Source organism: Petaurus breviceps, unplaced genomic scaffold, assembly GCF_028583685.1.
Source record: "Petaurus breviceps papuanus isolate PSGF00001 unplaced genomic scaffold, PetGlider_PUasm1.0 90847, whole genome shotgun sequence".
NCBI classification, from domain to species: Eukaryota; Metazoa; Chordata; class Mammalia; order Diprotodontia; family Petauridae; genus Petaurus; species Petaurus breviceps.
The window spans coordinates 1,445,559-1,460,661 of NW_027187360.1; the positions used below are offsets into that span (position 1 = coordinate 1,445,559).

Sequence of the window (15,103 nt, forward strand, 5' to 3'; positions counted from 1 at the left end):
AGTTACATTTTAGAGGATCTATAAATGAACGTGGCAGCTAGGTGGCACAGTAGACAGAGCACTAGGTCTGGAGTCAGGATGACCTGAGTTGAAATGTGGCCTCAGATACTGACCAGCTGTGTGACCCTGGGCAAGTCACTTAATCCTATTTGTTTCAGTTTCCTCATATGTAAAATGAGCTGGAGAAGGAACCAGGAAACCATTGTTTTCCTTCCTGGAGCCCACTTTTCTCATTTTGCAGATGAGCAAAGAGAGACATCAGGTCAAGTCATTTGCCCGTGATCATATGGTTAGTAAGAAGTCTGAGGCAAGATCGGAACATTTCTGACTCTGACTCCACCACTCTTCCATGTAGGCGTAAAGTTAAGTTTTTTTAATATAAGTTTTTATCTCAAGTAAAAATTATATGAATTATTATGTAAAACTTATTATGTGAATCTATCCAAGTCTCACAATTTATCTTCATCAAGATTTCACTTAATATAAGAATGTGCAAATTGGGTCATAAAAAGTTGGACATGATTGAAAACCACTGAAGAACAACAAAATGACTGAATAACAATGGCTTGCTGGAGAAATTAATGGCAGACAATTTTACTTAGGTCTTTTGACTATTTTAGTTTCTGGCATCCGCTTATTAAAATAATTTTTAATGTTAATTTCTTATGATCTACAGTGCATTTCTGTATATATTGTTAAGCTGGAAGATCACAAATTACAATCAGCATTCAAGTCAAGTCAGATTAAACGGGTATTTTTGAAACATCCATTATGTGCCCACCTAAGTGCTGGAGACAGAAAGGGAAGCACACAACCACTCCCTGCCCTCAAGGAGTCAGGTTTGAGGAATGACCAGGAAGGAAGCCACTGTCGCTGGAGGGAAAAACAGTTATAAGAGGAATGGAAATACTGGAAAGGCCTAGGTCATGAAGGACTTAAAAGCCAAACAGAAGATTTTCTAATTGATCCTGGAGGTAACAGGGAGAGCCACTGAGGCTGATTGAATAGGGGGCATGATAGTCAGATCTACACTTAAGAAAGATAAATTTGACATTTGAATGGAGCTTTGGATTGTAGTGGAGGGAAACTATTGGCGGGGAGAGCAACTGGCATGCTATTGCAATAGTCTAAGGAAAAGGTAATGAGGTCTGCACCAGGGTGGTGGCAGTGACAGAGAAGTGAAGAGGGAGTATATGAGAAATGTTACAAAGGGAGAAATGACAGGACTTGTCAACTGATTCCTATGAATGATGTCTATGCCATTTTTTTTTGCATTCATGGATGTTTATTGTTCAGTGAAAGGGAGGTGACGATACTGTATGCTATAATCTGCCCTGAACAGACTGAAATCTGGAATATATTGTGTTCAGTTCCTGGTGCCATTTTTTTTGAGAATTTTGTCAAATTTATTTTATTTTATTTATTTACTTTTTAGTTTACATCATTCATTTCCACAAGATTTTGAGTTACAAATTTTCTCCCCATTTTTCCCCTACCCACCACGCCAAATCAGTGATCCCACTGAATATCCCCTCCCCCAATTTGCTTTCTCCCATATCTTCCCCCATCCCCCCTTCAACTTTCCAGTAGGGCATGGTGGATCTCAATGCCCCAGTGTCTATATATCTTATTTGCTAGTTACATGTAAAATAATAATAATAATAATAATAATTATTTTTTAAACATTTGATTTTAAACCTTTGAATTCCATGTGCTTTCCCTGCCTCCCTCGTCACCCACCCTTACTGGGAAGATAAGCAATTCAGTATAGGCTGTATATGTGTAGTTATGCAAAACATTTCCATAGAGGATATATTGTGATGATTGACCATATTTCCCTCCATCCTATCCCATCCCCCACTTGTTCTATTCTCTACTTTGATCCTGTCCCTTTTCAAAAGTGGGTGCTTCCAACTCCCTCCCCCTCCCCAGCCTGCCCTCCCTTTTATCATCTCCCCTCTCATCCCCTTCCCCCCTACTCTCCTGTAGGGTGAAATACCCTCTTTAGTGTGTATGTCATTCCCCCCCTAAAATTAATTGAGAATAAGGTTGACTCATTCCCTTTTGCCTTCCTATTCTTCCCCTCCATTGTAATAGTTTTCCCTTGCCTCTTCTATATGAGATAATTTACTCCATTCTATCTCTCCCCATCTCCTCTCATTATATTCCTCTCTCACCTCTTAATTTCACGTTTTAAGCATCATCCCTTTCTATTCAGCTGGTCCTGTGCCCTCTGTCTATGTATACCTGTACACATGTATACACATACTCACATATGTATTTCCTCCTATATATATGTATACCCTCCTATATAGACATATATGTATGCATACATATACACGCATACATACACACATATATGTATGTATATATGTGTATATGTATATACATGCACACATATATGTATGTATATATGTGTGTATATGTATATACATACACACATTTCTATTCCCTTCAACTATTCTCATACTGAGAAAAGTTTCATAAGTTACAGTTACCATTTTTCCATGTAGGAATGTAAGTAATTCAACTTTGATAAGTTCCTTATGATTTCTTTCCCTGTTTATCTTCTCGTGCTTTTCTTGCTTCTTGTATCTGAATGTGAAATTTCTATTCAACTCTGGTTTTTTTCATCAAGAATGCTTGAAAGTCCTCTATTCCACTGAATGACCATATTTCCCCCTAAAACATGATACTCAGTTTTGCTGGGTAGGTGATCCTTGGTTTTAATCCTAACTCCTTTGACCTGGAATATCATATTTCTAGCCTTTCGATCCCTCAGTGTAGAAGCTGCCAAATCCTGGGTTATCCTGATTGTGTTTCCACAATATTCAAATTGTTTCTTCCTGGCTGCTTGTAATATTTTCTCCTTGATCTGGGAACTCCGGAACCTGGCTATAATATTCCTAGGAGTTTTCTTTTTGGGATCTTTTTCAGGAGGTGATGGGTGGATTTTTTCAACCTCTGTTTTGCCCTCTGGTTCTAAAACATCAGGGCAGTTTTCTTTGAGAACTTCCTGGAGGATGATTTCTAGGTTCTTACTTTGGTCATGGCTTTCAGGTAGTCCAATATTTTTAAAATTATCTCTCCTGGATCTATTTTCCAGGTCAGTGGTTTTTTCAATGAGATATTGCCTTCTATTTTTTCATTTTTTTGGATCTATTTAATAGTATCTTGATTTCTCATAAAGTCACTAGCTTCCATGTGCTCCAATCTAATTCTGAAGGAATGATTCTCTTCAATGAGCTTTTGAGATTCTTTTTCCATCTGTCAAATTCAGTTTAAGGCATTCTTCTCCTCATTGCCTTTTTTTGAGGCTCTTTTGCCATTTGAGCTAATCTATTTTTTAAGGTGTTATTTTCTTCAGTCAGGTTGTTGTCTCTTATTTTATAATTTTCTTGCATTATCCTCATTTTTCTCCCCAAGTTTTCCTCCACTTCTCTTATTTGGTTTTCAAAATCCTTCTTAAGCTCTGCTATGGCCTGTAAGCAGCTTATTCTTTTCTTGGAAGCTTCTGGTGCAGGAGTTATGACATCATTGTCTTCCTCCTGTTCCATGCTTTGATCCTTTATGTCCCCAAAAAAGGAATCCAAAGTTGGATGGCTGTGCTCACCTTGCTTCCTTTGCTTGCTCATGTTGCCACTCAATACTTGACCTTTGAGCTTTTTGCCACAGTAGAACTCTGCTACCAGAGGGGGGAGCTTTGTCCCAAATCGCTGAGGTTTTCCCAACTGCTGGAGCTGTTAGTTGGGTGCCCTCTCAGAAGCCTCCACTGGCTCTGGCACACTGGTCACAAACCCCAGGACCTCCACCACAGACAGTGATCCAGATCTAAGCAGGTTAAAGCAAAAGTGATTACCCCTCAGATTGGTTGCTTGGTCCCCCTACAATCTGTAGGCCAGGAGCTCTGAAGCAGCCATGTTTGCCATGCCTCAGCTGCTCCTTGCTCCGGGGGCAAATGCCGGACTGTGTTCTTGAACTCCCAGGTCCCAAAGTCCACACTGCACTGACCTCTTACTTTGTCCTTAGCATCTATGGGTTGATAATTCTGGAAATCGCCACAGCTGCTGGTGATCTGAAGTCCTTCCAGTGGGCCACTGGTTGTGGTGCCCTGTGGGTAAAACCTCTGACTTGCATGGGGCTGGTCTTGGCTCCCAGCACGATGTGCTTGGTGCTTCCTGCTGGCCTGCCAGGCTGTCTTCAGTAGGAGGTTAGCTTCTCTGTGTCATTTTCTGGGTTCTGTAGCTCCAAAGTTTGTTTAGAGTCACTTTTTACTTGAATTGGGGGAGGTGGGAGCAGGAGCCTAGCAGAAGTCCTGGTTCTACTCTGCCATCTTGACTCCTCCCCTCCTTATGACATTTTAAAATAGTGTGTTTGGAGAAATTAATTTCAGATCCAGTGTAGCCTTGCCTAGTGATTAAAATTTGGTGCATTTACTGCTGCAGCTTGAATTTGATTCAGACAGATTCTTCTTTTTAATTGAAAATGATCATTTACAATAAAGTATCCTGAAAAATTTATTGATTCTAGTACAGTTTTCAAATAGCTAAGTATGGTTTAAAAAATAGGTGATCATGGCAGACTGTAGCGGTTTAAGTTTAAGGAAATACAACATGATAATGCAACATGATAATGCAACCCTCACTTTCTTCCATAGCCCATAAATGGCCTTATTTTGGTAATTTAAACATTTGATCTATGCTAAATTCAATGCTTAGTATATTCCTAAGGTAATGACTTTGAAGAATAATATCTATTTGGACACAAAATCTAGAATGTTAGGTTAAAAATAAAATTAGGTGTGTCTAGGTGGTGCAGTGAATAAAAGCGCTGGCCCTGGAGTCAGGAGGACCTGAGTTCGGTTCCGGCCTCAGACACTTAACACCCACACAAAAAAACTAGCCATGTAACCTTGGGCAAGTTACTTAACCCCAATTGCCCTCCAAAACGCAAAATAAAAAAAATCAGAATTAAAAAAAATTTTTTTAAAAGCTACTTTTTTTTTCATTCTTTTCATTTTCAGGTAGGACTGTCATAAATGTCTGGTGTCTTCATAGCTTTAGTTTTGAAATGTATAAATGTAATTGGTTGTGTTATCTTCTTTTGCTGTTTTTTTGGATGTTTTAAAGTTCCTGGTCTTGTTACTTTAATTCCTTTGTCTATAATGATGATGTTTATAATGATTCTGTATATATTTTAAAGAACTTTATTCTTTGACTAAAATGAGCACTTAGACTGATAAAAGCAAAATAAAACGTTTAATGAATATTTTTTACACTAAATCCCTCAGTCCTAAATCCTAAAAGGATCTCTGTTTCTTGATTCATGAGCCACTTAATATAACTACATATAGAGGGAAAAATATAATGGGGCTTGAGCAACATTGACTTAGTCTGGAGATTAGAACAGGGAGCAATAGTGCGCGTTTACTTTCAGTATGGGTTATGTCTCCTTCTGGTGTTTATTATGTAAAGAAAAAACTGTGTCTTTTTGCATTGGAGGGGCAGGGTGTAGGTATTGGCGGAGATACAGCAGCTGTCTATTTCATTTCTAGCTATTTTGAGATAGATACAATTTTATTTATAAAATACATTTTTGGTTCCTTTTTAGGTTTGAGAAGCCCACAGTCTCTGCCATCTGTTCGTCCTCCTTTTAATCGAGCTGTATCCTTGGATAGCCCTATTCCTGTTGGTTCAAGCCCTCCAGTGAGAAATATTAATGCATTTCCCATGTTACCAAAGCAGCCTGTGGTGAGCGGGAATACAAGGATGATGGATACACAGGAGAATTTTGGCTCTAACATGGGTATGTTGCTTTACTTGGGAGTTATTATAACACATTTTGGAAAACCATCTTCTAAGGGCTATTTAATATTGAAACATTCCTAGGAGACAGTATTTTTTTTCTTCTTCTTTCCACACCTCTCCTCCATACTTTGCCCCTTGGGGGGAGGTGTGTATTCTCTCCTTCTTTCCTCCAGCCCCCAAATTAAATCATGTTTTTAAAGTAGATTATAGGTTCATTAAATTTAGAATGAGAAGGGACCTTAGAGAACATGGAGCCTACTTCTCTCATCTTGCAGATGAGCAAAGTCAAGTCATTTGTCCAGGGCCATACAGCCAATAATAAGTCTGAGGTAAGATTGGAACATTTCTGACTCCAACTCCACCACTCTTCCATGTTGGTGTAAAGTTAAGTTTTTATCTAAAGTAAAAATGACTGACATTGAATCCATCCAAGTCTCATAATTTATCTGCATCAAGGTTTCACTTAATGTGTTCAAGCTCTTTTAGTTCGATTATTTATTTAAAATTTAGTTTAGTTTAAGCTTAGTTTTTATTTATTTATAACTTCCCTAATTTTTAATCATCAGATTGGAATAATAACCTACAGAATATATTTATACATTTATTTGCCATATTAATGGTGACCAAATGATTTAAAATTTTATTACTTGGCTTTGTCCCTCAGAAGTGGTAAGGCAAAATGCCATTTGTGGTAGCTTCAGCAGCTTACTATTTGGGGATTTTCTTTTGGGACATTATTTTGTGTAACTGAGATTGTTTATGTGGAAAAAAAAATTACAGTATGAAGAACTAATCCTTTCTTTTTCCACCAGGTGGTCTGAATAGAAATATAGCTATGAACCATCATCCCTCAGGAGAGTGGGGTTTGCCAAATTCTAAAGTTAGCAGAATGGAACAAAACACAAGTTCATTGGTGAGACCAGGAACTGACTATAATAATTCCTTACCCAGACCTGCCATGGGTGGTACTTTGCCTGGCCTTCCTGTTAGGTCTAATAGTATACCTGGTACAAGGCCAATGCTGCAGCAGCAGATGATTCATATGAGTAAGTTTTCTTCTCTCCAGAAAAAAAAAATACATATTTGTAATTGCTACCTAACATTTTTCACAGATTTTTTTGGGGTACATTTATAAATATATCCTGATTTTTATTTCCTAGGACCTGGTGAGATTCCTATGGGCATGGGAGTAAATGCCTATGGCCAGACAGGACCCTCTAATCAACCTGGATCTTGGCCTGATAATATGTTATCCATGGATCAGGGTCCTCGTGGGACACAAAATAGGTAGGGACTCAAATAGATGATGTCAGTGTGTTTATTTTTTTAGGAAAGAATCATAACCAAATTTGTAAGGAAGTAGTTACAGTTAGATTATATATATGATTATTGTAACCACAACTCTGTTCATTAGACTATCAGTATCCTCACCTATTACAAGCATAGTAGTATCAGCTGAAGTAAAGGAAAAATGGTCCTTTATGTTATAGATCCCAAGAAATACTTGGCTAGGAAAATTCAAATATTTTTAAGCTGCTTAGTCCATTGTGTGGAAAGAATAAGAAAGCAGATTAGAAACTTGGAGGATAGGTTTGCAGCAGTAAAAAGCAGTGTCCACAGTGAAGGAAGGAGATAGAAGGAAAAAAAATTAAAGCTAAAACATTTTGACATCACTTATTATAAGGGCAAATAGACATGTTTTAAATGTCCTTAAAGGTATCACTATAATTGATACCTAATAGTTTACTATGCTTCAGAAGACAAAGTATGATAGATTTCTGTCTATAAAGTTATCTGGTAGACTTATTTGAAGAATAAGTTTTATTTTTTGATGCTAGGTGAGAGATTACTCTGGTATCTTTAAACCAGTTTTATACTTGAATACAACTTTTTGAATGCTGTTGAACATGATATTATTATCCTTTCTTCTTAGTTCCAGAATGATTATGGATTGAGGTCAAGATCATGTTTTTATTTCAGTGCTGAACTTGCTCCATCAATGCAATTTGGCATCTTTTCTGCAACTTATAGTCTTTTTATTTTATTTTTTTTATTTTTCAAAAGCTTTTAAACTTCTGATTTACATATTCTTTTCTGCCAGATTGTGAGTTACAAATTTTCTCCCTGTTTTTCCCTAACCACTGCCCCAAAATAGCAGTCCCACAGGATATCCCCTCCTCCAATCTGCTCTCTCCCATACCCCTTTCGACTTTTCCAGCAGGGCATGGTGGATCTCTATGCCCCAGTGCCTGTATATCATTTCCCAATTACATGTAAAATAGTACTAATAATAGTATATATATATATATATAAACATTTGATTTTCAAACTTTGAATTCCAGATTCATTCCCTTCCTCCCTTGTCACCCACCCTTACTGGGAACATAAGCAGTTCAGAATAGGTTGTACATGTGTAGTTAATGCAAAACAATAACATAGTAGATATATTGTAAAAGACTGACCATATTTCCCTGCCTCCTATCCCACCTCCCACTTGTTCTATTCTCTACTTTGATCCCCTCCCTTTTCAAAAGTGGGTGCTTCCAACTTCCCTCCCCCCCCAGCCTGCCTTCCCTTCCATCATCCCCCCTCTCATCCCCTTCCCTCCTACTCTCTTGTAGGGTGAGATACCCTGTTTAGGGTGTATTTCATTCCCTCCCCAAGCTAAATTCAATGAGAATAAGATTGACCCATTCCCTTTTGCCTTCCTATTCTTCCCCTCCATTGTAACCATTTTCCCTTGCTCTTCTATATGAGATAGTTTACCCCATTCTGTCTCTCCCCATCTCCTCTCATATTCTTCTCTCACCTCTTAATTTTACCTTTTAAGTATTATCCCTTCCTATTAAATTGGTCCTGTGCCTTCTATCTATGTATACCTGTGAACATATATACACACATTCACATATGTGTTCATATGCCCATATACCCTCATATATAGACATATATATATATTTTTTTTTCTATTCCCTTCAACTATTTTCATACTGAGAACAGTTTTATCAGTTACAATTATTGTTTTTCCATGTAGGAATGTTAATAGTTCAACTTTGATAATTTCCTTATGATTCTTGCTTCTTGTATCTGAATGTGAAATTTTCTATTCAACTCTGGTTTTTTCATCAAGAATGCTTGAAAGTCCTCTATTCCACTGAATGACCATATTTTCCCCTGAAACATGATACTCAGTTTTGCTGGGTAGGTGATTCTTGGTTTTAATCCCAGCTCCTTTGACCTCTGGAATATCATATTTCTAGCCCTTTGATCCCTCAATGTAGAAGCTGCCAGATCCTGGGTTATCCTGATTGTGTTTCCACAATATTCAAATTGTTTCTTCCTGGCTGCTTGTAATATTCTCTCCTTAATCTGGGAATTCCGGAACCTGGCTATAATATTCCTAGGAGTTTTCTTTTTGGGATCTTTTTCAGGAGGTGATGGGTGGATTCTTTCAACTTCTATTTTGCCCTCTGGTTCTAAAACATCAGGGCAGTTTTCTTTGAGAACTTCCTGGAGGATGATTTCTAGGTTCTTACTTTCTATCTTTCTTACTTACTATCATGGCTTTCAGGTAGTCCAATAATTTTTAAGTTATCTCTCCTGGATCTATTTTCCAGGTCAGTGGTTTTTCCCATGAGATATTTCACATTGCCTTCTATTCTTTCATTTCTTTGGATCTGTTTAATATCTTGATTTCTCATTAAGTCATTAGCTTCCATTTGCTCCAATCTAATTCTGAAGCAATGATTCTCCTCATTGAGCTTTTGAGACTCTTTTTCCATCTGGCAAATTCGGCTTTTTAAGGCATTCTTCTCCTCATTGCCTTTTTGAGCCTCTTTTGCCATTTGAGTTAATCTATTTTTTAAGGTGTTATTTTCCTCAGGCAGGCTGTTGACTCTCATTTTGTAATTTTCTTGCATTGTTCTCATTTCTCTTACCACTTCTCTTCTATTTCCTCCACTTCTCTTATCTGCTTCTTATGGTCCTCTATGGCCTGTAACCAGCTCATATTTTCCTTTGAAGCTTTTGGTGCAGGAGTTCTGACTTCACTGTCTTCCTCCTGTTCCTTGCTTTGCTCCTTTTTGTCCCCAAATAGGAGTCTAATGTTGGAATCTTCTGTCTGCTTTGTTTCCTTTGCCTGGTCATGTCGCCCTTCAGTCACTTGACCCCTTGGCTTTTTGCCACAGTAGGGCTCTGCCACCAGACAGGGGAGCTTTGGTCCCAAACGCTGGGGTTTTCTTGGCTGCCAGAGGTATTAGATGGGTGCCCTCTCTGAGGCCTCCACACGCTCTGACAAGCTGGACACACACCCTAGGACCTCCACCCTAGACTGCAATCCTGATCCAAGAAGGTTAAAGCAAGAGCAATTACCCCTCAGACTGGTCGCTTGGTCAGGAGCTGAAGCTGCCATGTGGTGCAGGCTGGCTGTGCCTGTCATCTCAGTGGCTTTTCGCCCTAGGGGCAAAAGCTGAAGCATTCCTACCTACTGGGTCCCAGAGTCTAGACTGCGCTCTCTTTGTCCTTCGAATCTATGTGTTGATAATTCTGGAAATGGTCACAGCTGCTGCTGATCTGGAATCCCTCCTGCCGGCAGCTGGTTAGGCCCACCCTGGGGCTAAAACCACTGGCTCTCGCGGGCCTGGGCTTGGCTCCCAGAATGCTGTGCTGGCTGATTTCCTGTTGGTCTGCCCCGCTGTCCTCTGTGTTATTTTGTGGGTTCTGCAGCTCCAAAGTTTGTTTAGAGTCCCCTTTTTACACTGATTGGGGAAGGTGGAAGCTGGAGCCACTTGGAGGTCCTGCTCCTACTCCGCCATCTTGACCAACTTATAGTCTTAATTGTTTAGGATTTAGGGTAATAGGTACATCATTGGCCCAGGATCAAACAGCCGGTGTGTGTCAGAAACTGGTTGTGAACCTAAATGTTCTAATCTAAAAATCAAAGCCTAAACCTGGCTTTGAGTCTGATTCTATTGACTATTAAATATTACAAACTTCAGGCTTTTGCTGGATTAGGTATATGGGAGTTGTGCAGCCTGTCCTACATTGAAGTGGCCATTTTGGCTGGAAGTTCTGGGCAAAGTCTTTAATCACTAAAAAACACACACACACAGACACACACACATTCCAAATTGCTTTTTAAAAATGGTTGCACCAATTGATATGCTACCAACAATATACACCCTCACCACTTCTTATTGGGACTACTGTCATCTTCCTAATTTGTTTCTTTGTTTCCATTCAATTTATCTTCCATCTAGTTATCAAAATAATCTTCCTAAGGCACAGCAGGTCTGACCATGTCACTCAACAGCATTCACTGGCTATCTTTGACTATATGATGAATAGAGACTTCTTAGCCTGGCTTTTAAGGCCTCCTAGGATTTGGCTCCCATCTACCTTTCCAACCTTATTTCCTACTACTCTCCTTCTTGAACTCTGGATTCCAGCCAAACTGGCTCATAAGCTGTTCTCTGAATTGAATTCTTTCTGCTTTCTCTGTGCCAGGTATACATAAGCATCTCAAAAGGCAGTAAGTTCTTGCCCATTCAGTTTATGTGTCATTTTCTCCATGAAACTGTCTCTGATCCCCCCGTCCTCTACTACCACTGCCATAATTTTCCACGTACTATAATTGTTTCTGTAAATGTCATATGCCACTAATAGATTGTAAGAGCAAGAACTCTTTGATTTTATCTTCCTGTCCCAAAGGTCTATTGCAGTGATTATTGTGTACTTGGCATATCTGTTGAATCAAACTGAACATAATAGCAAAGTAGTTTTCATGTGAATTTGATCATTGTAATGACCATGTCTTAGACTGTCAAGGTCATATGAAAAAATGCTCTAAATCACTATTGATTAGAGAAATTCAAATCACAGGTCAGATTGGCTAAAGTGACAAAACAGGAAAATGACAAATGCTGGAGAGGTTGTGGAAAAATTGGAGCACTAATGCATTGTTGGTGGAGTTATGAACTGATTCAACTATTCTGGAGAGCAATCTGTAACTATGTCCAAAGGGCTATAAATAATTTCATACCCTTTGACCCAGCAATACCACTTCTAGGGTTGTATCCCAAAGAGATCATAGAAGTGGGAGGAAGACCCATATGTACAAAAATATTTATAGAAGTTCTTTTTGTGGTGGCAAAGAATTGGAAATTAAGGGGATGCCCATCAATTGGGAAATGGCTAAACAAGTTGTAGCATATGAATGCAATGGAATACTATTGTGCTATAAGAAATGAGGAACAGATGGATTTCATATTTACCTGGAGAGGCATATATGAACTGAACCAGGAGAAATCTGTACACAATTACAGACACAATATATGTGTGATAACCAAGTTTGATAGATTGGATTCTTCTCAGCAATGCAGTGTTATAAGACAACTCCAAGAGTCATGATGGAGAGAGTTGTCTACATTCAGAGAAAGAACTGGAAAGAACAGAGTTTGAATGCTGATTGAAGCAAATTACTTACCTGCTCTCTTTCTTTTTCTTGTTTGCTTTTGTTTACTCTTTCCCATTGTTGATTCCATCTGATACAATACTTCTTTATAACCTCACTAATGTCTAATGTGGAAGTATTTGCAGATCCTATACTTAATTGCATGCTGCTATGGGGGAGGGGGGAGGAGAGGGAGGTTGAGAAAATTTGAAACTCAAGGGATTGTGGAACTAAATCTTGTAAACTACAAGTAAACAAACAAATTAATAAAGACAAAAAAAAGAGATAATAGAAGAAGAATGACAAGGTTGGAAGCACTTGGAGTGGTCAAGGAGGTATTAGTCCCATTTTACAGGGAAGGGTCAAGAGGCTAGGAAGTAGCAGAGTTAGGATTAGAACTAAGGTCTTCTGACTTTATCCAAGAGGACTATTCTTGTATGACAGTGCTGCTTAGATGATTGTCAAATAGTTTTGTGAATAGTGTGATTAGACTTCATTTAATGAAAGTTGTATTTTATTTATAAGTGTCTGAAATTTAATGGCATCATATAACGACATTATAATGTCAGATGTTTTGAATTTTGTCTTTTTTTTTTTTAGAGCCCTTGTTAGGAATTCCCTAGATGATCTCTTGTGTCCTCCTTCTAACATGGAAGGTCAGAGTGATGAAAGAGCTCTTTTGGATCAGTTACATACTCTGTTGAGTAACACAGATGTCACAGGACTTGAAGAAATTGATAAAGCTTTGGGAATCCCTGATCTTGTAAATCAGGTAAGAAATATTAACCTAACTAATAGATGTACACCTATTTTGATATTTTATTATTTTTCAAATGGAAAAATAATTTGTAAAACTACAGTATTACTCTTAGAATCCTAATAGGTAACAAAAGAATTATTTATAATTCAGTAATTATGACTCAGTAAAACTAGTTTCCAAGAATATTTGACTTGTTCAGGACTTGAGAGGATAATCCCATTTTACAAATGACAAAAGTCAGGGTTATATCTTTTGATTCTATATTTACTTTAGTTTACCCCAGTCATTAATGTTCATAATCTCAGCAGTATGACTGAATACCTGAGTGTTGCATGATTCAAATGACATGAAAATCCTAAACCATTGTTATCTATATTTGCATTAATTTGCTGTCAGGGAGTTTGCGATCCTAGACATGTAATGATGTGGTATACTACCAGCTGCCTCAGCTAGAATGCAAGTTAATTTTTTTATTAAGTTCAACAAAATGAAGCTAATAAGGTATATCTGTCATGATTGTCCCTGCGCTTCTCCCCACACCCCATTATTTTTCATTCTTTTCCTTTAAGCAGTTATACAAAACTCCAGATTTGCAAAACAGAAAAAATTGTTATCTGCTTTGCATTATCGATGGATTCTCAACTTTGCAAAAGAAGACATTTAATAATTTTTCTTTTCAGACAGTGTGGTGACAAGTATTATTTTGTTTTTGGAATTTCATACTGGCATTTTAAAATTAATACCTAAATCTTTTTAAGATGTATGTATGTAGGGGTGGCTATGTGATGCAATGAATAGAGCACCAGCCCTGGAGTCAGGAGGACCTGAGTTCAAATCTGGCCTCAGACACAACACAAAGTTAGCCCTGTGACCTTGGGCAAGTCACTTGACCCCAATTTCCCTACATTGCCCCCTCCAAAAAGCAAAAAAAAAAAAAAAAGATGTATGTATGTATTAGTATTCATTTATTTCTTTGTCGTTAAAGGGACAAGCTTTGGAAACTAAACAGGAGTCTTTCCAAAGTCAAGAATCTGCAGTAATGATTGACCAAAAGTCTGCTCTGTATGGACAATCCTATCAAGCCCAGTCTGCAGTAATACAAGGAGGTTTCAGTAATCTTCAGGGACAACAGCAACCATATAATTCAATGATGAATCAAATGAGCCAGCAGGGTAACTTTCCACTACAGGGAATGCATCCCAGAGCCAACATGATGAGACCCCGAACAAATACACCCAAACAGCTTAGAATGCAACTCCAGCAGAGACTCCAGGGCCAGCAGGTACGTGCATGTATTGATGGTGGTTGAAATCGCAGAGGTAGGGGGTGAGGGGTGGGAAGAAAGAATCCTATCTTCATGTGAACAAGAAATCAATATTTTGATTCGTTCATATAATCTGAATGGGATGGAGTAAATCTCTGTGCCAGGAACTATATACATTCTTTGCCTTTAAGGAGTGTTTACCTTCTGTTGAGTGAGGACAGCACCTAAACGTGAGCCAGGAAGTCAGTGCTTGCAGTACAGGCTATGAATGGTTGTGGAGGACTGGGCCTGCTAATAAGGTCTGGGGCCACAAGGGTGGAATCCAGGTTATAAGTGGCCGGGATGTAGAGGTGATGTTCTGAATAGAAAATTAGTCAGTGTTCTTTACTTTTTAAGCATTTTGTAGTATTGAAATAAATGCTTCCATTTGTGAAATAAGTAGAAGAAACGAGTCTTGTTTTACAGATGAGAGAGCTGAAGCTGAGACTTAAATGGACTCAGTTCTAAGTCCATTTTTTTTATCAGACTAGGCTATCTTCCTATATTATAGCTCACTATATTATAACATCTTAGTTTAATTCTGATACTCCAAAATAAACACTTAGTTACTTTATCCCCATCATTTCCTAGTCTGTAGGGCTTTGTAGTACAGTGGGAAGAACCCTTAAGTTTGGGGTCTTGGGTACATATTTTGTGTTTGCTACTTTTACCCAAGAGCCGAGTTGCTTTAACTTCTTCTGATCACTCAGCTTTCTCCTTTGCAAAGTGAGAGAATTGGATGAACTATTCCTTAAGGTTCCTTCCTACTCTAAAACTGACCCTGA

At 38.3% G+C, this 15,103-nt stretch overlaps 2 protein-coding genes across 6 annotated transcripts in view; one reads left to right on the top strand and one right to left on the bottom strand.

Annotated features, from left to right (window-relative positions):
• The window catches only part of ZMYND8 (zinc finger MYND-type containing 8), a 540,997-nt gene that overhangs the window by 472,636 nt on the left and 53,258 nt on the right, over positions 1-15,103 (bottom strand). The gene's annotated exons all lie outside the window — the stretch shown is intronic.
• The window catches only part of NCOA3 (nuclear receptor coactivator 3), a 209,576-nt gene that overhangs the window by 179,983 nt on the left and 14,490 nt on the right, over positions 1-15,103 (top strand). For all 5 annotated transcript variants that reach the window (XM_069072335.1, XM_069072338.1, XM_069072339.1 and 2 more), the window contains exons 14-18: positions 5,611-5,805; positions 6,620-6,853; positions 6,968-7,094; positions 12,856-13,027; positions 14,001-14,297. In XM_069072335.1, coding sequence (XP_068928436.1) covers positions 5,611-5,805; positions 6,620-6,853; positions 6,968-7,094; positions 12,856-13,027; positions 14,001-14,297 — 1,025 coding nt within the window. The remainder of the gene's footprint in view (positions 1-5,610; positions 5,806-6,619; positions 6,854-6,967; positions 7,095-12,855; positions 13,028-14,000; positions 14,298-15,103) is intronic.